Below are 24,002 nucleotides of genomic sequence, written 5' to 3' on the forward strand. Positions count from 1 at the left end.
CTCTTTACATCAAAATAAATAGTTTGTACATGCGGTATTTCATCAACTCTAAGAAAGTGTTTATTTCTATGGTGTTCTGCATTTTGATGTGGCCCTTCCTTCAGTCTTGTGGACTAGTATCTCAGCCACTTTCAGTTTCACTTCATTCACAAGCAAGCAGATTGCTGGCATCGGTCAGTGTCTTCCAGTCTGGTCCTCGGGGACTCACAGACAATCTACGTTTTTGCTCCCTCCAAGCTCCATGCCAGACAGTCCACATTTTTGCTCCCTCCCGTGTCATTAGTTGCCTGAATAATTAATTTATATGGTACATCTCCACAAAATATTGGGTAGGCACGCGCCTATGAAACTGACTGGCTTAACACCACTGGCGCCTTTTGCTGTTTCTTGGGGTCCTGCCCACAGCTCAGGCCTCTTGCAGTCCAGATGTTTCTGACTTTCTCTTCCACAGTCCAGAGGTGCGCAGTTTAGATTAAGTGCTACCTGTAAACCGACCACAGTGTGATGGTCATAGCTGGTTAGCATAACATGCGGTTCCATCCTGTGCTAAATAAGGAAGATGTTTATTTAATCTTTATTGTAGTGACTGTGTGTGGCCAACAGGGGGCCCCTAATAAACACCACCACCGTTTCTCTTCCGTTCTGTAGCACCCTAGCCTTTGCGCTCTGGAAAATAAATGGCACAAGCCCAGGCTAAATAATTCACGAGGGTCATACTTTGGGCCAAAACATTAGCCTAACTTTACGTTTAGCTGATAACACATTTCCCAATGGATACTCACCTTAGATCAATATACCACCCCCACCTACGGAGAACTTGCTCTGCCTATTTACAGAGGCAGAGGACCACAGTTTCTCGCAGCTTCTTCGCGTGAGTGTGTGATTCACGCTTCAGACTTCAGCAGCAGGGGTCTCACGCTGAAAGAGGAAGCCTCACTCTCAGCCTCTTATCTTCTGCGCTCTGCAGCCTCTGTTCTTGAGTGCGGCTGCCGTTCAGCTCCCGTTTCCTCATGCCGGTGATGCCCTCTCCCCTTCTGCCCTACACCCTGCATAGGCAGCACAGCCTTCAGCTTTACGTAAAGTGGCAACGAGGATCTGAATCATTAACAGTGATATCTTTATAATCACGTAATTACGTAGTGAACGTAACTTACATTCTACTGTGATAAAGCACTTTTATTTAACGAGTGTCCTGCAAAATGGTATGAAGTGTTATGGAAGCCCAAGAAAGTAAATTTGCATATGGATGGTAGGAACCAATATTGTAGAAGTACCATGTGTTTTTAGGGGGCTGGGGGGTTTTGGGCTGATGTCGAAACTAAACCTACACACTTGCTGTGGACATAGATTCTGCCTGTGTGTTTGAGTGGGGGAGTGTAGATCTGAGACAGTGAGAGACCATTTGGTTGAAGGCGTTGACCTTCAACCCCATAATTTACTAAACCACAGCCATTTCCAATACATCCAAGCCAAACTAGAAGAAGCCGTCAGATCTTCTGTTTGCTGCCATTCAGGTTGGATGTTGGGTGATCAGGTCCCATTCTGTGAGCTCGTGTGGCCGCCCACTTCACAGCTGAACTCACTCACTGACATTTTGACCTTCACAATCACTTTACTTGCGCTTGACCAGGGTAGCTCTAGCGGGGCAGAAATGTGGCAAAGTGATTTGTTGGAAAGATGGTGTCCTATGAGGGGGACAAGTGGAAGGTCACTGACCTTCTGTTCAACCACCCATTTTGTTGCTAATATTTATTTCTTGAGATTGCATGCATGTGGGTTTGAGTGTATGCCTACAGAATGCCAGCAATTGCTTAATTAGCCAATTTGTCTAATTAATAGAAGTGTCTATGTACTTTTGTATTAGAAGTTCTACTATTTCTACACTTTTCAACAATGGGCAGTTTTGATAACTGGGGGTGATGCGTGGCTCAGAAGGTTAGGACATTGCGCCTATGATCAAAAGGTCATCAGGTCAATCCCAGGTTTGGCTGAGTGATGTCACCACTGGACCCTTAGGCCCAGCTGCTCCAGGGACTGGCTGATTGTGCATCACTTTGGATATGGTTTCCATTAGATACCAACCTTTCCTTACAGTAAAGTATGTAGTAATAGTATCTAGCATTGCATTACGTAGAGTAACAATCATTCTCCACATGACTGTGTAACGCTGCTGCCTCCTGTTCACAGGAGAGTGGGTTTGAGTTCTGGGCCTCACTCAGTGTTTATCCTCCCAGTATTTCTGCGAGGGTTTCCTCCCGGAAACGTGCGGTTTTGCACAGATTGGCATCTCTCACATACGCGAATCGCTTCATCACGGTGAAAGTGGTGCAGATGTCACCACATTTATAGTAGCTTTGAGAGCTGCTGCTCCCTCGTGATGGCAGGGCTGGGTCAGAGCGCGGTGCCGTTAGCCGTTTGCTGCGGCTTGGGATGATGGACCTTACTGCCACTCACATGCAGAGGTGGACAGTTCAAGTCCAGGAAGTAAAAAGCCAGACCAAGATTTTGTTTCCACCAACCAGTTCAGCATAAAGAGTCACAGTCACAGAGGACTCAACTGCTTAGTTGAAACAAAATCTTGGTCTGGATTTTTACTTTCTGTACCTCAACTATCCATCTCTGCTCACATGTGCTGAAATTCTAATTGTTCTAGTTGTATTATGTTTTTTTTGGCCAAAACAGTAAGGACTGCACACCTCCAGGACTGAAGGGTTCAAATCCCACCTGTGTGTGTGTGTGTGGGGGGGGGGGGGGGGGGGATGTTGCATGTTTGCTCTGGAAACTCCAAATTCCCCCTGCAGGCCACATGCATGTGCTGAGGATGACTGTTGCCTTCTAAATTACTCATGGTGCATTGCATGTGTGTGTTGATGCACTGACTCCCCAACCTCGTGCGATACGTTCCAGTCCCCTTGTGACCCAGATGTACATGTGACTGGAAGATGAATAAAGAATTCTTTCGCTGCGCTTTACTGCAAATATTCCGGTAGTGTTATTAGTTCTTACCCATTTTTATTATTTTCACACCAGTTTTTAAAAACCAGTCTGCTTGGTTGTTGCACGTTAAACAGTGTGTATATTAGTTAGAGGCAAGAGTAAAAAAATCACTACAAATATAAAATGTATAAAACTGCAAAATAAAAATTAGTTTATTGTTTAGATCAACATTTTTCTTCCAGAGACACAGCCCATGTATGCCAGCATACACAATTAGGAACTGCAAATCATTTGAGCAAGTTGAACAATTATATACAGCTCTGGAAAATATTACGAGACCACAGCAAAAAGTTCCATTTCATTCATTTCTCAACTTATGAGTATGTGGCTGTATAAAACACACATTTTGTTTTTTGCAAACTGCAGCCTGGTTCTTCCCTGTTTCTCATTACTGAAGGGCTTCTTCCTTGCTTTATAGGTCCTGCTTCTAGGAGCCTGATACAAACAGTCCTAGCAGTGCACACCTGCACTTAATGTTTCCCGTTCTTTTTGAAGGTCACTTGAGGTCATCCTCCGATTTATGAGGCATCACTGGATAAGTTAACGGTCATTTCTGGTGCTAGAATGTTGCTTCTGACCTCTCCCTGGCTGGTTTTTGGTTACTTCCAGTGTCTCCTGCTTCACCTTGTTCTTGTGTCCTGCTATCCTGGTAGCTGCTGCCCCGCAGTGTAACCTTCTGCCGGCAGAACCAGGATTAAACCAGGATTCAACATTTTTTTCAGAGCTGTACATCCTTGCATTTTCACCATACAAATTTAAAGACTAAATGTGTAAGGTGAAGTGTGGGGTGACTTGGGGGTAACGGGTGTCGCCTCTGAAGCACCACTGAGCCCAAGGTTGGACTCAAGGCCCTGTACTTACATCACAGTCATTCTACAGAATAAAGATAAAAAAGAGAATAACATCAATCAACATTAGTGACTAATCATACATTATGTGCCCTGAACCAGGCTAACAGCAAATTGCCCCAGCAGCCATTTTGACCTTCCTATGTTGCTCTATCCCTTTCCATCTGTCCAAGGCCTGCTGGGTAGATATCATGTTTCACAGATTCACAGATTATTATAGACACTCGAGGAGCAGCCTGTACGCATTCCAGCACCTCCCTGGACCTCCAGCACCGACACAGGAGCCCGTCTTTGAAAAAGGCCACGTCATTGCGAGGGGCCTTGTTGACAATGTTAAAAATCATCGGTATGGGTGGCTCCCCTTTGTGCTAAAAGATGCCCATGTAGTTTCCGCTTCCACGCCCCCATCTTCTGCCGAAGATCCCTTCGCCGCGTTATTCGCGCTGCATCTCCGGCCACGGCGGCGAGTGGTTCTGAGAAGCGTCCGTTCTGCGCAGAAGCCGCGCGGGCCGTTAGTCCGGCGCGTTGAAATTTTGTACTTCCTTGGCTTGAGATTCCTGCAGTCAGAAAAGTGTCATAGGATACGAATTACTGCAGGTCTTTTAAAGCGAGCGTGGGAAATACATTCACGTTTCCTGTCACAATCAGAAGCTTGTGAACTTTCATTTCGGGGGAAATTTTGAGGCATTTCCCCACTAAATGTCAAACGAACAACAAACTCAGAGTGAGCAAGGAAAGGAACTCAGAAAAGGGAAGTACTGTACATCTTTAAGCCTACACTACACACTTCCCCTGCCCTGCCGGGATTCATTTTTATGTTAAAAACAAAAAGGACTACATGATAAGATATTATAGCTGTTCATTCACAAAGACACCTGGAACACAGAGTGACAGCGGACACAGATCGCTGCTGTTGGAGTTAGTATTGGATTAGCTGGCCTTGTAACTGTGCCTGAAAATTAAACTGAGCACAGTTACTGTCACAGTGCAAAACTAACGAGTCTGTACCCAAGCTCACAAAGTGACAGGACCTCTGACTGCAAAATAACTGTCAGAAACAGGCACTCGGAAGTTTCCCTGCATAGTTTACACTTTAGTTCATTTAGCAGACGCTCTTGTCTAAAGAGACGTACAAGTGAGACAAACACATTACAAACGTTCCTCTTTACACTTTCCGGAAGCTACAATCAACTATTTCACTGCAACCTATATGCAAGTCAAGTTACGGTTGGTTGTCTGCCTTCAAAAAGCAGCTGTGATGAAGCTCAAACCCCACCCCCTGGCACCCAGCCCCGCCCCCCTACCCCAGAGGTGGTCCGGCTCAGCTGCGTGAAGCGGTCCTCCAGGTACTGGTTCCCGAAACCCATGATGCGGCAGACGGCCTGGTTGGAGAGACCCGCCATCCTAGCGGTGAAGTCCAGGGTGAAGGCGAAGCGGACGAGCTCCGGTGCGGTGGTCTGCTGGGACAGGTGACTGGGGATCTCCTCCTGCACATAGCGATCTGCCAGCTGCTGGAAGGAGCTGTAGGACAGGTTCCGGAAGAAGGAGCTCACCGAGCCATCCGCCATCACCTGCAGACAGGGGTCAATCACCATCATCTCGCATTCCATCACTGGCCGTGTGAAGCTGACCGACAGACTTTGACAATTCATCATTTTAGTTGGTTAAGATCCATAGTCTAGCCAAGGTACATTTGGTGTTCATTTTAAGCCAAAAGCACATATAAATATGGGAGGTAGGAGCACACCACTGTTGTGGGACTCATACAGAGAAGAAGAACAATGGCTGGCAGTCTAGTGCAAGGACAATAATCTGTCTCTTAACGTTGACAAAACAGAAGAGCCGATTATCGACTTCAGAACGACCAAGACTGACCATCCCCCACTGAATATCAGTGGAGAGAGCGAAGAGCACCACATTCCTCGGTGTTCACATCACAGACGACCTCTCCTGGACCAGCAACACCAGTTCCCTCACCAAAGGAGCCCAGCACCCTCACCACCTTCTACCGGGGCACCATGGACAGCATTCTATCCAGCTGTATTACAGTCTGGTATGGAAACTGCCACACCTCCGACCGCAGGACCCTTCAGAGGATTGTGCGGACCGCTGAGCGCTGGGCTCTCTGCCCACAGGACCGCTGAGCGCATCATCGGCAGCCTGCAGGACACTTACACTTCCCGCTGCGTCCGTAAGGCCACCAGCATTGTGACTGACTGGTACCATCCCACCCACGAACTGTTTACCCCTCTTCCATGCAGAAGAAGATTCTGCAGCATCAGGAGCCGGTCTGCACGAGCAGTCTGGCTCATGACCAGCAAGCTCCTCCCCCCACACTTCGGTCTGTACTGCACACCCTGCACTGCACTACATAGCACTCTATATTTATCCATTTTGATCCCGTTATTGCTGCTATTATGTGAATATGTCTACATCCATGCATACCTGGACTTTTACACACCTAATGCATTCTTGCACAACTTACCTTAATTTGCACAATATAACTTGCTCACTTTACTTACCCTGTATATATGCACATTCATACTGCTTTCATACTGTATTCTCCATGTCATTGCACTGTCTCTCTATTCAGTCCTAGTCTATTGTCTTCTCTGTTGTACAAGGCTTTACCGTAAATACTGTAGTGTTGTACTGTGTCTCTGCCGTATCCACCCCAAGAAATTCCTTTTAGCTACATATGTATATGTCTATTAAAAATGTACAGTATGTTCAGGTGTATATATGTACATACAGTAGGTGTAGTGTAAATTACTACCCCTCTCACCCTCACTGTGATATTTCGTCTCGCTGTATACTGTACCTATTATGTATTGCTGGCATGACAATAAAGCTCTACTCACTTGCTTACAGTCGTGACCAAAATGGTCATTAATTCAAGAATATGAACAGAATAAATCTTTTATACTCACAGCCTGAATCCCATTTTAAAATGATTTGGATGGGCAGCGTGACGTGTGTGAAGCCGGACGTTTCAGGCTCAGACTCAGACAAATCTCCTGCAGAAACTATTTATTTATTTTTTACTAAGCATGGCAACTGGGAATATAGCAACTAACAGTCTAGTTTTGTTTTTTCCTTGCATTAAACATACTAATTATCTGATGCAGGGAAAATACTTATTTGGGAAATAATCTGTTTCTTGAGGAAATTTATGTAAATACTATCCATCCATCCATCCATCTTCTGTAACTCCTTATCCTATTCAGGGTTGTGGGGGGTCTGAAGCCTATAGGCACAAGGCAGGAAACAACCCAGGATGGGGCGCCAACCTATCACAGGGCACAAGGCAGGGAACAACCCAGGATGGGGCACCAACCTATCACAGGGCACAAATCAGGGAACAACCCAGGATGGGGCACCAACCCATCACAGGGCACAAGGCAGGGAACAACCCAGGATGGGGCACCAACCCATCACAGGGCACAAGGCGGGGAACAACCCAGGATGGGGCACCAACCCATCACAGGGCACAAGGCAGGGAACAACCCAGGATGGGGCACCAACCCATCACAGGGCACAAGGCAGGGAACAACCCAGGATGGGGCGCCAACCTATTACAGGGCACAAGGCAGGGAACAACCCAGGATGGGGCACCAACCTATCACAGGGCACAAATCAGGGAACAACCCAGGATGGGGTACCAACCCATCACAGGGCACAAGGCAGGGAACAACCCAGGATGGGGCACCAACCTATCACAGGGCACAAGGCAGGGAACAACCCAGGATGGGGCACCAACCCATCACAGGGCACAAGGCGGGGAACAACCCAGGATGGGGCACCAACCCATCACAGGGCACAAGGCAGGGAACAACTCAGAATGGGGCGCCAACCCATCACAGGGCGCACTCACACACCATTCACTCACACACACCTATGGGCAGTTTGGTAACTCCAATTCACCTCAGCATGTTATTGGATTTAGGGGGGAAATCGGAGTGACTGGAGGAAACCCTATGATGAGATGGGGAGGAGATGCAAACTGCACACACAGGGATCCCAGAGGTGTGAGGCGGCAAAGCTGATCACTGCACCACCAAGCCGCCCCTGTTCTATGCAAATACCGCTTCCAGGAAACAGTTACATAAGCCACGCCCACTTTGTCATCCAGACCTGTGACTATTTATCTATTTGACTGCATGGTTAAATATAACTGCAGGAAATTTTTTTTTAATTATCTTTAGATATCGCTATTCAAAATAACGGCTGAATATCCCCCTTATTTTTAAAGAAATGATCAGAGGTTCAGATCAACAGCTCAAAAGCCCACAAATCCAAAACATTGTTTAAACATTAACAGAAAAATGTGGCCACTGCCGTTTCTATGTAACAAAAGGCTAGTTAATGATTATCGGGGAATCCCTTCCTGCGTGACCTTCATACCTGCACATTTATGGCATCGCCTTGCTGTTTAAGAAGGCCGATTATGTTTTCAATGGTTTCTTCATCTGAAACACAAAATAAGCCTTATTTACCACATAAAAAATATATATATATATATGTGTATATATATGTGCAATGTTTGCATGCACATATAAAATGCACACAGACACACATACATATGTATGTCAAAGCCAGATAGGCCAGAATGATGTCATTCCCATAATACCTCACAACAGGGTGGTGGTTTTCTTTATAACCTTTGTCCCTCTTGTACCCACTCGCTGTCACGTTTCCGCCATGGCCTACCATCTACATGCCTTGTGACTTTGAATAATGTGCTACAAACTGGGCAGTATCCCAAGCTAGCTTACCCTTTGCATCCACTGTACTGCCCACGGCCAGGGTTTTCCCAAAAGGAACAGGATTCTCCGCGGTCGGACTCTCCTTAACCTCTTTCACGATCTTCTTCAGTTCCTCTGATACTTTCTCATAGTATGTGTTTGTGGGTTCGACCGACACAACCTCTTCAAAAACAAAAAACAACAACAAAGCATGGAAGTGCTGAATCATATCTTGCACAAAGACGGTGCACAGACCTGACAGATATCATTCAAGATTATTCGCCTTTTGTACATCGGAATTCTTACTTGGCAATCCAGTCAGGATCATGTGACAGGAACAGACAGCACAAAAGAAAATAAAGGCACCAACAAACATCAAAGTAAACATGTAACGAGGAACAGCAGAGGCATGTAGTTGTGGACTAAATATGAAATGAACGGAAGAAATGTTTGAAACAGAAGATATGGCTAAAAAGGCATAAATATGAGATGAATGAGATTAAATAAAAGAAATGGCCGAAATATAAAATTTAGCAGCATAAAGTGCAATGTGCGATTCAGAGTAAGCTATACTCACCTGGTATGTGTACTTTGATGGACAGGTTCAGAGTAAGCTATACTAACCTGGTATGTGTACTTTGATGGACAGGTTCAGAGTAAGCTATACTCACCTGGTATGTGTACTTTGATGGACAGGTTCAGAGTAAGCTATACTCACCTGGTATGTGTACTTTGATGGACAGGTTCAGAGTAAGCTATACTAACCTGGTATGTGTACTTTGACGACAGGTTCAGAGTAAGCTATACTCACCTGGTATGTGTACTTTGATGGACAGGTTCAGAGTAAGCTATACTAACCTGGTATGTGTACTTTGATGGACAGGTTCAGAGTAAGATATACTCACCTGGTATGTGTACTTTGATGGACAGGTTCAGAGTAAGCTATACTCACCTGGTATGTGTACTTTGATGGACAGGTTCAGAGTAAGCTATACTAACCTGGTATGTGTACTTTGCTGGACAGATTCAGAGTAAGCTATACTAACCTGGTATGTGTACTTTGCTGGACAGATTCAGAGTAGTGGGCTTCTCTGGCTTCTTGGACTCCCCTGTGCTCCGGAAGGAGAACTTTTTGCGCAAACTTTTTATCTTCACAGACTTGCCCAGTCGGGGAGATTGTTGGGTCCCCCCGGAGGAGAACTCACTGACCGGGATGCAAAACACTTCCTGAGGAGTATCGGGGGGTGTCCCACCCCCCATTCTCTCTGGGCTGGGGTCCCTCTCCTCCTTCTCATCAGACTCCTTTCTGGAAAACAGACTAAGGAAGGTCTTGAAGAAAGACCTCTTTCCCTTCTTGTTACTTTTCTTTGGTTTCTTTTTTGGTTCTGCACGATCTTCTGGGTCTGCTTGGTCTTCTAGGTCCACATGATCTCCAGTATGTCCATGGACTGACTGTGCCTGGACATCTGGATCTACACAGACTCCAGGCTCCACGTAGCCTTCAGGCCCAGCGTAGTCTTCTGACTGCAGAAGAGCAGTAGGTGGTTCTAGAGGGGTCACCTGGAAGGTTCTGGTATCAAGCACCTCCCATGGGCTGAGGTGAGCAGAGCTGTCGCTGGAGTGCCTCCGGACCCGTTGGCTCTTCTTGGCCCTGGTCACCCACTTCCGGGGCTTCAGCCGCTGTCTGTTTTCTGCCTCTGAACCATCATTGAGGCTCAGGCTACGTCTCACGTAGACTTCCAGCAACCGCTGGGTGTCTTTCCTGCCCAAGGACAGCAGTTGGGGTTTGTCGACGGACTGCATCGTGTAGAACCTGGTGGTCATCAAATACAGAGGAAACTTAATTATAGTGGTAGAAACCCGGATTTTATTGTTTATTTAGCAGAAGCTTTTATCCAAAGTGAGATACATTTAAGAAAGCAGAGTCAGCCATATGGCCTTGTTCAGGGGCCCAGCTAACCATGGGATTGGAACCAATGACTTTCCGATCACAAGTATAGCACCCTAGCTGAATGAGCCACAGACTGACCTCAAGTGATGTTTCCGCCCAACTATTAGCTGGGGATGTTTTACATGTGAGAATTACATGATAGGCACCACACTACAGAAATGCAGTAAGGGATAAAATGTTACACTGAACATGCTATGAACTGACAAGCTAATGTCTGAAACTACACACCCATCAAACACAAGGAAAAAGCCAAGTTTTATTAGTTGAATTTGAAAATCAGTGTTGACACACCACAGCACACAGTGCACAACAACAAAATGTGTCCTCTGCATTTAACCCATATGTGACATTGTGACATAGCGAGGGGCAGCTAATTCAGCGCCCGGGGAGCAGTGCTTGGGGGCGGTACCTTGCTCAGGGTACTTCAGCGGTACCTTACTGGTCAGGGATTCGAACCAGCAACCTTTCAATTACAAGCACACACCCCTAACTATTAGCCACCACTGCCAATTACACCATATTATACTAGCTATTCCACACTTCAGCACTTTAACAGTTACTGTGGGAACATCTTTCATTCCCGGATCTCAGATGGGTGACCTTTCACCACAAGCTCAAGTGATTAATAACATCCGAGCAAATTCATGCTTGTGTCGTTGAAGTGCTCTTCCTGGTTATGTTCATAAAAAATGCATTTTGACGTTTGTTTATTTTTTCATGCACTGTGTAAAAATATATGGTAACACTTCACTTGCAGTAGAAATAATGTAGTAGTACACTCTTACTAATGTATTAATTAACAAGGAACTAAGTGATAGTTATGTACTGGTCGATTGTTTGCTCATCCTTAATCAGTCTTAATGGTCCGTGTACAATGTTGGGGAAGTTACTCACAGAAGTAATCCATTAAAGACAGAGGTGGAAAGTTCAGGTCCAGAAAGTACAAATCCAGACCAAGGTTTTGTTTCAACCAACCAGGCCAGTATAAAGAGCCACAGTCACAGTATACTCAACTGGGTGGTTGAAACAAAACTTTGGTTTTTGCGAGTAACTTCCCCAACTGTCCATGTATTCCACGCAGTTACTATATCAGTTCATGATTTGCACTTGATTAGTAATTGAGTTGCTAAGTTACTTGTGTCCCGTCAAGTAAAGTGTCACCAAACATATTACGTTGGTATGTCAGGTTTTATTATGTGTGTTTATTATCAGTCAGAAAATACAGAGCCTTCTAGGGTCCAACAATTTTAATGTATGTCCATGTACAAGTTCCTCAACAACATATTTATCTACCGATCTTGCAACTGCTGATCCTGGCGTTCGCACGGTACACTGGAAAACATTACTCACTATCATGCAGAAAAACCTTTTGACATCTACAAATGCCATCAAAACACATACCATGAAAACAACACCGTAAGTTAACGATACGTCTATGGTATGTCAGCGATGTGGCATTTTCACCAGGACTCCTGTTTCCGTATTAAATTTTTTGTCCTCAAAACATGATTCAGATCTTTAACAGTTCTTATATATGGAAAATACAGAGTGTATCTGCATTCAAATGTTTTCCAAACGCTTGCATATGCAGCGGATAACGCAAGCAGAAATGTAATGTGATATAACTTTAACACTGATATAACCAAATATCGGAAAATAAACGTATAGGCTACACTTAGGCTATAGGTAATACGCTTTGCATACCGACAGAAAAACTTAAGAAAAATCATGTAAAAGTCACTTTATTTCTTGCCATTGAAATCAAGCGAGATTCTGAGATAAGATGCACGTCTTCAAACCTTTTTCCGTGTTTAGTGTAGCGATCATGCTTGTGAGGGGGTCCCTGCCGGCTCCTGCCCGGTTAATGGCGATGTGACTGCCGGCTCGCTTAGGAAGTCGGATCGGCAGCTGTGTCACTTCCACGTACGTCACACCGCGGCGGCTTTTTATTTAAACCGCTTTACTAAGCGCAATCTACCCATTTTTAATTTACTATTATATTATTATTATTAATTAGCTTTCGAAGTAACAATAATATATGCGACTTCCGTGAACTACGACGTGCTATTTGTTTTACTATTAAGTAAGACTTTAAGTTACGGACACTTTAGGGTTTAGTATCTGTAAATAAAGGACGCTCTCCCATCAACTCAGGACCGTCACCTTTATTCCAAGTGCTAAAAGCTCGGGATAAAACATATAAGAGCGGGATCTATAAACTCACCCCTCCGCTATGGCTGTGAGCTCCCGCCGCTGTCCGCGGGCCACCGTGAGCTACGCTAAGACTGCGCTGCTGCCCCCGGCGAGTCGGCTTTACCCGGCGGGGAGTGTTCGGGGCGGGGTCCCTGCCAGGGGCCCTGCAGGTGATCCATCAGACAAGGTGAAAAACAAGGCTCTAGGCTGTAAAGGGGCGGTGATTAGACCATGCGCTTTAAAAATCATTATGACTATAGCGTCGTTTAGAGCCCCTCTTATCATGTAATCTGAAGGCATATTTACATGTAATTTATTTATCTGACGCTTTTATTCAAAGCGACTAACAATAGAGGGAAGAGTAATTTATTTGAGCGCAATGGCATCTAAATATTAGACAGCAACAACAACAACAACAATAATAATAATAGATACTTTCAATAGATAGATAGTATTCTTTTTTTATCTAAAATACTATTGAAGTTTGCGTAGCAGACAACTTGACTTTTTTTTCCCTTTCTTTTACAAGGAGACGAGGAATTCATTTGTTTGCAAATGGGGGATGGTGTGTGTTTGCGGAGGGGAAAGTCCCGGCACTATAATGTGTTTTGACACCTGCAGACAGCTTGTGAGAGCAACAAAGGATCGAGGAGTGACGTAAGGCGTATGAGAGAAGTCACGCTTAGCTGAGCCCTTTGAGCGGCTCACCGCAGGGGGCAGTCAAAGTGCCCCCCCCCGCCCCCGCATACCGATGGCAGGCCAGAGCCCATCCCACAGCCGGCTTATCTACCCGGGACCGGTAGTCAGCCATAAACCATCGATACTCCAGCACTCGACACGTATCCACTTTCGGCTTCGCGTTCATTGGAAATAATTGCAATCCCCAATCCCTAGCACGCATGGGGTTCAGCGGGTTACCCACGCCTCTCGGCGAAGGGACGAACGAGCTTCCCAGCCGAGTGCAGATACGTTCACAGCGGTTAGGGGCGGAATCCGTATTTAACCACAATTAATTCTGACTAATAATACACAGCATATATTTATATACACACAACAATCGGGGTTAGGGAAACTCCTTGATACTAGGCCTATATATAGTTTGGGCAGTAAGTTATCTTACGTTAAAAAATCCAAAAGGGAATTTTAGCTCAGACATTTAATAACTAGGCTAAATGAACGTTGATATTTATTTACACGTATAGCCCCGTATCGGATACCTACTTATGGATAGATTTGTTTGGAGGAAAGCGTGTTTATATCCTATTAAGTAGTTCTGTGGCCTGTACTACGAAGCGGGGTTACTGGCTTATCGGGGTAACTTGTCCGATTTAAGGTACCACAGCTTAAATGGACTTCATATTCGCTCACTTACATTTTGCCCAGACTACCTTAAATCCAACAAGTTACCCCGATAAACCAGTAACCCCGCTTCGTAGTACAGGCCACTGTAAAGTGAAAGCGCATATAATCTCCTTGATTGCAGTCTTATTGTATTGATCACTGAATGCCTTTTTTTGGACGCAGTGAAAAGGCTACAAATTCTTCTGGACTGATTTTCATCCAGGTAACACACGTGCGTGCAGTGTTAGCAGCCACGAAGAAGCACCATAATGCTTATCTAATAATAATGAAGCTTATATGATACTAAACACTGTATGTAGATGTTATGCGTATCACTAGCACTAAGTATCAAAAATGAAAAGACAACATGAAAAAATATAACGATTTGCTGACTCATGCGGGGATAATTAGCGTCGTCCTATAAACTGCAGAACCACAACTATTTTGAAGACCGTTTTTTTTTTTAAATTAGACTTTTACGTAATAGATTTATACTGTATTTAAGTTAATAAAAATATGTCAATGCATGTTTTATGTATTTATGGCGTAAACTGCACAAGACAAAAATCCAATTAATAGGCCTGTATCTATAGAAAATAAAATCCGTGTAAAAGTGGACTCGCGCTGTCCAAACACGTGTTGGTCAAGGGTCGAATGTATTTAATTTATTGCATATGGCTATCAGTAGCATTAAAACTTTAACATACATTTATGCACGAGGACCAGTTGCGCACGAGGCTTATTCGCAAAATCTCTTCCACCTTAAAAAATAGAACGTGTGTTAATCTGCCACATTCACGGCAATTTATCTTGTCAGTGTCAAAATGTATGTTCTAATGCCGTACGTGTGATACAACAGCCATTACCCTTACTATATATATCCAGAATTTAAAGATATTTTACTGTAGAATTTTTTAAACAACGCCCTCTGAAAAAGGTAGTTTTTCCCCATTAAGACCCATTGAAAAACAATGCTTAACATGCCGGATTCACACCAATTTATCTTGTCAATGTCAAAACACGTACAAAACACGTACAAAACACTCGAAAGCTAAATACCCTCTGTTACACCAACTATTACCCTTACTATATCCAGATGTTGAAAATATTTTACTGCAGAATTTTAAAAAATAATGCCCTCAGAAACTGGTATTTTTTCACGCATGTCACGCATTGTTTTTCAGTGGGTCTTAACGGGAAAATGACAATCTCAGATGGCATTATATTTTATAAGATTACATCGATGAAACGAAATAGGTCTGAATGCTAGAGAACAAAATAGATTGCAAAGCTGCAGAAAGTGGTATATCTGGAGAGATATGCGTCTGTACTGCGTGTGTTGCTCTTGGAGATAATATTGTGACGCCCAGAGGACCCAGACTCTAGAGGGGCTTGCAAGAAATGAGGCAGCATCTTCAAAACACCGTGCTGTCCATTATCAGCCCTTAATTAAAAGGCTTCACACAACGACAGTGACTACACTGCCCCGCACACAAATAACCCCAGGACTCAAAAGACAGGCATGCACGGAGAGATCCCATTACAAACTACATTATATGTTTCACACATGGTAAGGAGTTACACATTGCATTGAAACGCGAGGATGAGGTAAGCATTGCACGCAAACACAGGTAAGATCTCACGCGACAATCGGGTGCATGGCGCAGCTGTTTACAATGACAGCGGACAAGAGCTATTTACACTTGCGCGGAATGGAAATTTGGATTGAAAATGCATTTCAGATATTTAGATAAGTTGGGTGGAACATTATAATACAGCCCTCAGAAGGTCGCAGCATTCTTTGTGGCATGTTGTGTGTTGCGTGACATTGCTATGATGGATGTCCGTTTGATATAAATGATGACACTTCAGAGGACTTTATAAGGCGTGATGCTGAACTGCACGTGCCGATGCCAACAGAGGAGCGTATGTCGGTGTTCTGTCATAACATCCTACCTTTCTGCGCATGTGCAGTTCCGCCGTCTTGGGATTAGGGTTAGTTTTTAGGGGTTAGGGTTAGGGTTAAGGTATGGGTTTTTGGGGGGTTAGGGTTAGGGTAAGAGTTAGGGTTAGGGCTATCGATTAGCACTACGGTAGGATGTTTTGATAAAGTAGGGCGTTTTGTCAGAACACCGGCAGCAGCGCGGGCAAGGAGGGTCAGCTGGCAGAAGAGCTGAATCGTCTATAGCCTGGTAAGGAATCTAAATTGTGAGATTTAGAAAAATAACAGTCCTATTGCCTTTTAATTGAACATTTTTAAATACTTAAAAATTGTACGTTGTGTTTAGTTTGAACTAAGTTTGCACTTTTATTTATATTTTGTGAACTGCAGACCCAAAATAAAAATAAAAAACACACCAGCATATCTAAGTCCCCGTTTCCAGTCGCTGTGCTCGTTCAGCATTGAGCTTCTGTTTTCCCCGCCTTCTGGCATCATCATACCGCTTTCGGGACTGTGATCTGGTGATGCTAGAAAATGAGGACACACTCGTTGCTACCTCATCCCACGCCTGCTTCACCTCGATGGGCTTAGCTGTAATATAGTGGTGCTCCTGTAGACGATATTCTCGTACATTTTCACCTCGCGCACGAGCGCGTACTGTTTCCTGGCTTGCTGGGCAAACACGCCAATGTAATAGCAATCCGCTTTAGATTATGTGCGGCTGCCTTTTAAATTGAGGTTATGCACCATTCAGATTGGTTCATTGCATATTACGCCCAAAACACACCTATATAATAATTAAGAGAGTTAGGACAACTTTTTTTGCGCACAAAGTCTGTTTTTTCCATAGTTAAAATAGCTAAATGGATTTGGACACGCCCATAAATGATAGTCGCGCTTTTGCGCTTCACGCTTTGCGTTAGATATGCAAGTTCTTCAGAGAGGAAGCCTTTGCGTACATTCTGAACATTATTACCAAAGAAAATTGCACCTGAACCTGGTACCACCCACTAAATATACTGCTGAGATTTGATGCATGGTAGACATGCTCAAGGGCTGTGAACTAGTTCAGAAGACTAAGAGAACATGAATTGCAGACACACTTTGACTCAGTCAGTGTTTAACGTAAAAACATAGTAGTAGTAAGTAAGAAGATGTTAGGCTGTTTGCAATTCCCCCAATAATTCCGATTCAGGCTAATCACAGCTATGCTCTAACTGAGAGTAAATCCTTGAGCCCAGTGTGGGGTTTGAAGGAATCCCTCTATTTAATTTACAATTAACTTTCAACTCAGTGCTGGGTGCCCCACATGTGACTACAGCTAGTTTAGTTCAGTTCCCAAAACTCTCATCTGGGGCCCGTCAGCCATTCCATGTATTCATTAAAATTCACCACCAGCCCAGTTAATTAATTAACTTAATTAGATAAATAACTTGTCTGATCATGGTTGCTGAAAGTACTGGGGTAGATGTTTTGAAATGGCTAAGCTGGCACACTTTGAGAGACACAATATCATAGTTTTACACCAGAATGAAAATCATGTAAAAATTATTTTCTTTGACTGCCTGAGACTTTTGCACAGCACTGTATAGTATAATGTATAATGTAACGTACTGTATATATATATATATATATATATATATATATATATATATATATATGGTTGTCTAGTTTTACCTGGCAGACCTTGATGGAGACAACATCAGTGACCCAAACTGTACGATGATGTTGTGGTGAATGGTGGGGCTGGCAGGCAAGGCAAGAAGCTTGGTCTTTGAGAGGTTCAGCTGGAGGTGATGATCCCTTATCTAGACTCTGATGTCAGCTAGGCATGCAGATATCTGAGCCGAGCTGGTGTTCTCTGGAGGGAATGTACAGGTGGATGCCATCAGTATATCAGTGGTAGGAGAAGTCATGTGACCAGATGACTGCACCTAAAGAGGTGCTACACAGTGAGAAGGAAAAGGTTCCGAGAATTGAGCCTTGAGGCACACAACTCAACCCATATCATAGCAATCACTGTGAATGAGAGAAGCTGGCTAGGATTCTCTGAGGGTTAAGCCTCAGTGCCTGTGATTGGAAAGTTGCTAGTTTGAATCCGGTGCTCAACAGAGTAGCCAAATCTTTGTTGGGCCCATGAGTACGGTTCTTACCCCCTGAAAAATGCTCCAGGGCTGCTGGATGGACAGCTGACCAAACGCTCAGACCCCAGAGTTCCCTCTCACCACTATATGATGGGTGTGTGGAAAAAAAACACATGTTCCAATGTGCCTGTTGAAATGACAAAGAAAGTTTCACTTCAAGAAAGGAAGTGAAGGTATGAAGAGAAAGGGGCCAGACGTATCATAATGAAACTGAAACATGAGCATCAATGCTTTAGAGATTCTCACAAATTCACAATTTCATTTGCACATATCCTACTGTAAATAAAGACAGAAATATAGAGTTCATTAGTAAAGATTGATAATTTATTTCAAACTTGTTCGTGGGGGTGGGGGAGGGGTGACTAAGCCAGCCAGGTAACTGACAAACTTTATAAAGTTAACGTCCAAAACACCAAAACGCTGATCAAATTCCAAGGTTGTTTAGCCAGTATTACTGCTGCAACTTGCAATCGAGTGACCTGCCCTGCAAGTGCACACATTGCTGCTGTGCTTTCCAATACATTATGTGCACGATTAGCTGCTAATGCACAAGAACAGAATTTTGCCTTTGTTTTTATAACGTCAAATACAGGTTATTTCACCATGTTAAGGGGAGGCTGGGATTGTTTTGTGAATTTTAATGTCCCCACAGTCACTCATTGCACTCTTCTGTCTCAGCAGTGCACAGACTGGTATGTTGCAATCAGATTTGACCATACGCCAGCGTTTCTCGTAAACAGCAGTGTGGCTGCTTTGTGTTCTACTGCCCCCTGCAGCCAACCTATGTAAGGTACACAGAATATGCCTGTGAGGGATATTAGACTACAGTGTGCATATTAGTTTGTCTGGCCATAGCAGACGCATCCTTAAGCATTAAATGTTGTTTAAAAAAGTAAGTTTGTAATGGACATTTCAGTCCATGTTTACTTAATGGCTTTCTGTATCCAGCTTGGTTTTTATAGATTTATGGTTTGCAGATGGTTAGCGCCATCAACTCACACCTCTGGAACCTGGGTTCCAGTCTCCGCCGGGGTTCCCTGTGTGTGGAGTTTGCATGTTCTCCCCGTGTCATCATGGGGTTTCCTCTGGGTTCTCTGGTTTCCCCCCACAGTCCAAAAACATGCTGAGGCTAATTGGAATTACATAGGTGTGCATGTGTGAATGACTGGGGCGTGTTGGCGCCCAATCTTGGGTCATGTCCATAGGCTGCGGACCCCTCCCTCCCCCCCAACCCTGAATAGGAGAAGCAGCTTCAGAAAATGGATGGAGATTCATAGAGGTGAATATTTTTACTGTGCACTGCAGTGAGTATTGATTGAATATTTTTCTCTACACCATAAAATTTCGCTGCAGATTTTTAGTGTAGTGTCAGAGTACACTAAAGATCTTTGTTAATTTATTTTTCAGAAAGAAGAGCAGGAAACCATAGTTGTTGTCTTACCATAGAAAGACAATTTTGTTGAAAACTTCTGCCTTTGTTATGAGAAACATCACAAGATTTTAAAGCACCATCAGTAGAATATTATCTTTAATTGTCTTATTTTAGCACTTTGCCCTTATTAGTATAACACACTGGTAGATAGTTCAGGTTCAGAAAGTATAAATCCAGACTAAGATTTTTTTTTTCAACCAGTCAGTTGAGTATAAAGAGTCACAGAGTACTCAACTGGTTGACTGAAACAAAATCTTGGTGTGGAGTTTTATTTTCTGAACTTGAACTATCCATTATCCACCAATGGTAAAGAGAAATTGTGATTAAAAACAGCAGGCCTTAGAAGCTGCAGTAGCACAGAGACACCACAAGGGGGCATCATGAACTAAAGAAGAATGGCCTGTCACATGATCCCTGCCAGACAGGCAGGGAAACCTCCTGCTGTAGGTTTCTAATGTACATAGCGTTTTGTATTGCATTTTCTCACCTTACCTCACCCGCAGTCGTACTGGGTGATATTTCTATAGCGAGCCAAAGGACCCGCCCACCTTCACACACTATCCATCAGAGGGGAAACTGCAGACTGAATTTCGAGCACACACACAGAGCTCACGCAAATCAATACCCCATAATACTACGTAATTACACCCTATGGAATTACACGCTGTATTTTTGCACTGTGGTAGCTTTTAAAATAACAACTGGGCTGTGGATGCTGGGCCTGTATGTCAGAAGAGGGTTTGGGGGGCTTCAGTGTGGGACAATGGGCCCGAGACTGATTAGTGTAATTTACGTCTCAAACATAAATGCCTGTGTAGCCTCCCCCAGGATCAGAAGCTGTGCTCGGGGTCACACCTTCCGCACCGAAGCTGATATGAAGCTGGGTGCAGTGTGGTTCGTCTCGGGTGTTCCGTTTGGGAGCTCGGTCAGCATCTCCTTCGGGTTTCAACTTCTCTCCCTTCTTCCTGTCTGGATCATCAAGTCGTCAAGTGACTGAAAAAACAGTGACCTGCAGCTGCCCCCACTGCCTTGTATCACACGCTGTTAATATTCAGCTTCTGAACTTTATCAATCTTTGTTTTATTATTTTGTGGTCCATTTCCATCCCACTGCGCATATTTAGTACTTGTTGTTTACTCATTATTATTGCACTGCTGTCTGTCCTGTATTGCACTGCTGTCTGTCCTGTATTGTACTGCTGTTTGACCTGTATTGCACTGCTGTTTGGCCTGTATTGCACTGCTGTCTGTCCTGTATTGTACTGCTGTCTGTCCTGTATTGCACTGCTGTCTGTCCTGTATTGCACTGCTGTTTGACCTGTATTGCACTGCTGTTTGGCCTGTATTGCACTGCTGTCTGTCCTGTATTGCACTGCTGTCTGTCCTGTATTGCACTGCTGTCTGTCCTGTATTGTACTGCTGTTTGGCCTGTATTGCACTGCTGTCTGTCCTGTATTGCACTGCTGTTTGGCCTGTACTGCACTGCTGTCTGTCCTGTATTGCACTGCTGTCTGTCCTGTATTGCACTGCTGTTTGGCCTGTACTGCACTGCTGTCTGTCCTGTATTGCACTGCTGTCTGTCCTGTATTGCACTGCTGTTTGACCTGTATTGCACTGCTGTCTGTCCTGTATTGCACTGCTGTCTGTCCTGTATTGCACTGCTGTCTGTCCTGTATTGCACTGCTGTCTGTCCTGTATTGCACTGCTGTCTCTCCTATACTTGTGTATACCTATGTGTGTGTGTGTGTGTGTGTGTGTGTTCCCTCCCCTGCAATTGTGATACAAGAATTTCACTATGTTCTGCCCAAATACACGTGATAATAAAACTTTAAACTTGATCCCTCTGTGGGTTACTTGCCCTTTTTCTTGAATGACCTGCTTTTGCAGTGAACAATCCATGTGAGGTGTTTTCTGAATGCTGATTACAGTCATAGTGCTGTGTACCAGTGTCAGCATCTCAGCCGTCCACTGGAGTCAGTCATGTTCCTCTTTCCAGAGGCGACTCAGTGGCTGTCGCCCCCTTCTGGATTATCTAAGGCAGGTGATTGTATCATGAGATGAACACAATAGAAGAGTGATGCTTCATTAATCCTCATGGGGAAACTCTTTGCTCCATCTTGCTCTCCACGAGACAAAAAAGGTTCACAGTGAAGGGGCAGCCACCTTGCTCCACCCAGAGAGCTGAGCTGAGCTGAGCTGAAGGATCCATGAACAGATAACGACTCTGCTTAGCCTGTTGCGCTACGTACCACCCCCAAAACCAATCAATCAATCAATCAATCAATCTATCCATCTATCTATCTATCTTCACAGAAGATGCTGCAGTATTTCTTCATAAAGACTTGAAAGGCCTTCATCTCCAAACGTCTCTGCAGCAGCATTTAGTGTGCTTGAAAGCCTAACCTCAATTTCTCCATGCCAGTAAGTGGGTCACAGTTCAAAGTCTCAGCTCGCAAGTCTGGCGAGATGAACTGCAATGCTGACAGGCATATACCATCCGCCTGTCCAGTGGGAGGCACAGCAGAACTTCTCAAAGCTGTATTTTTTGACTGTGAAAACATTAATGTCTGAGTTTTAAATCTGCAGCTGTTGGTGACTTACTGGGTGTTGGAGAAATGCACCAGTATACAAGCATGAACAAGATTATGCAAAATGAGATGCGAGTGAAAGTGAGATTCTGGACTGTTCTATATCTTTGTTGATGGACATCAGGAGAGGAGGGTTAAGATCCTATAGAAATTCAATGTTGTCACACCTAGAGAAACGATATAGGTAGACTGTTCCAAGGCAGTGCAGAATTCTGTTGTCTATATCAGAGATGCACAGAGGCATTGTCATGCTTTGTGTTCTACTGTGGATGACCAGCTACATACCAATCCATCCGAACAGCTTCACGACTTAATGCCTGGATTGGACTGAACCATTGGGGAAGAAAGTAGGGGAGGTCTGTGTTTTCTTATAAACAGTACATAGTGCTCTGATGTGAAAGCCTTCTCGAATTACTGCTGCCCTGGTCTGGAAGACAAGGTGATTAACGGTTGCTTGTTCTTCTAGTCATCCTGCACATACACATTTCTCATTCCTTTTTTCTCTCAGACCTTACACAAACATCAGGAACGGCAATAAAGCTGTTCAACAGCTGCTAGGTGTACAATTTAAGTGCACTGTAGATCAAACTAATGGGGTCTTGCACACTCACCAGCACTCATTGGGTTCGTGATTCAATTTTTGTGCCATTTCGTGCAGTTTGTTGTTCACTGTTATTTACTGTTCCTGTATCCTTATTGTCTGACACTGCGTCTGCTTGCTGTTATTCTGTAATGTAGTGCTACCGGACGTCCAGTAGCAGGCAGTAAGTCGATGTTTCATTGTAGGGAGAAAATTCAAAAATTAACATGGAGTTCAGCAAACAGATTTTGTGAGAGAATATCACGCAAGGATAATGTGAGAAATTACATTACAGCAATGTCATATCTGGTTTTATTTTATGTAGAATAAGTAAAATTACTCTTCCTCTTCATTGAGTGGGACCCTGACTTTCCTACCAAGTGCGCCCATCCCCCCCCCCCCCCCCCCCATGATTTGCCTTTTCGGCCAAAACAGCCGTAGCTCAGGGCTGAACTCGCTGATGTGTACGAAGTTGCAGTTTCACGTCAAACAATGCTTGTCCTTCTAATGGAACCTGCTAGGTTTCATGGAGACATAATGTCTCAACACCTTGTCACCTATAAGAAGGACTTCTGGGACTCACAGAACCTAGAAATAAATTAAACATGAAGCACTTGGTGTAGCATCGTCTTGCAAATAAATTAATATATTTACTCTAATACAATATAATGTAAATACTATTGTTGTCCACCACTGTTATCCTTAAATTGCTAATCAACTATATTCTAAACTCTTCCCAGTAATCCATATATTTTAAAGCACGTAGCAGGACAGAAATTAAATTCAAAATTAACCCAAAAATAAATAAATAAACCCATTTGACCACAGTACCTGAAAAAATATCTTTTTTTTACATTTACTTAATATTATATTTATGCATTTTGGGATTTAGAAAATTCATTTATCTCACGTGTTTCCTCGGTAGGATCATATTCCCCCCCACATTTTACATGGATCATTTTACTGAAGGGATTTTCTGTTTAGTGCCTAATTCTGCACCATGGGAGTGCGACTACAGCCCTTCACCAATTCAATCAAATCTGCAGCCAGACGTGAGGCCAATTTCTTGTCCACAACAATGTCTGCTTGTCTGACAGGAGACACAGAGTCACTTGCTTTACGATGACTTGGATACGACTCTGATATTTACTGTCCGTTTGACCTGATGGGTTGGGGTTAGGATTAGGTTTAGAGGGCCTCGTGAGGTTTGTACTGGTTTATAGAGTAAGGATTGTAGATGCA

General features: G+C 43.9%; 1 protein-coding gene across 2 annotated transcripts; it reads right to left on the reverse strand.

Moving 5' to 3' along the window:
* Positions 1–3,125: 3,125 nt before the first annotated feature.
* LOC111855243 (uncharacterized) lies at positions 3,126–12,888 on the reverse strand. 2 transcript variants are annotated; one of them, XM_023834066.2, is made up of 6 exons: positions 12,766–12,888; positions 9,637–10,403; positions 8,621–8,773; positions 8,250–8,314; positions 5,150–5,416; positions 3,126–4,402 (listed from the first exon to the last, which is right to left on the reverse strand). In XM_023834066.2, the coding sequence occupies exons 2-6, from the start codon at positions 10,391–10,393 to the stop codon at positions 4,358–4,360; spliced, it is 1,287 nt and encodes a 428-aa protein (XP_023689834.1). In that variant the 5' UTR covers positions 10,394–10,403; positions 12,766–12,888; the 3' UTR covers positions 3,126–4,357. The 2 variants fall into 2 exon arrangements, with proteins under 2 accessions (XP_023689834.1, XP_023689835.1); XM_023834067.2 differs by lacking the exon at positions 12,766–12,888 and adding an exon at positions 12,341–12,454.
* Between the last annotated feature and the right edge of the window lie 11,114 nt (positions 12,889–24,002).

The sequence above is a fragment of the Paramormyrops kingsleyae genome, chromosome 18 (assembly GCF_048594095.1).
Source record: "Paramormyrops kingsleyae isolate MSU_618 chromosome 18, PKINGS_0.4, whole genome shotgun sequence".
Classification (NCBI taxonomy): domain Eukaryota; kingdom Metazoa; phylum Chordata; class Actinopteri; order Osteoglossiformes; family Mormyridae; genus Paramormyrops; species Paramormyrops kingsleyae.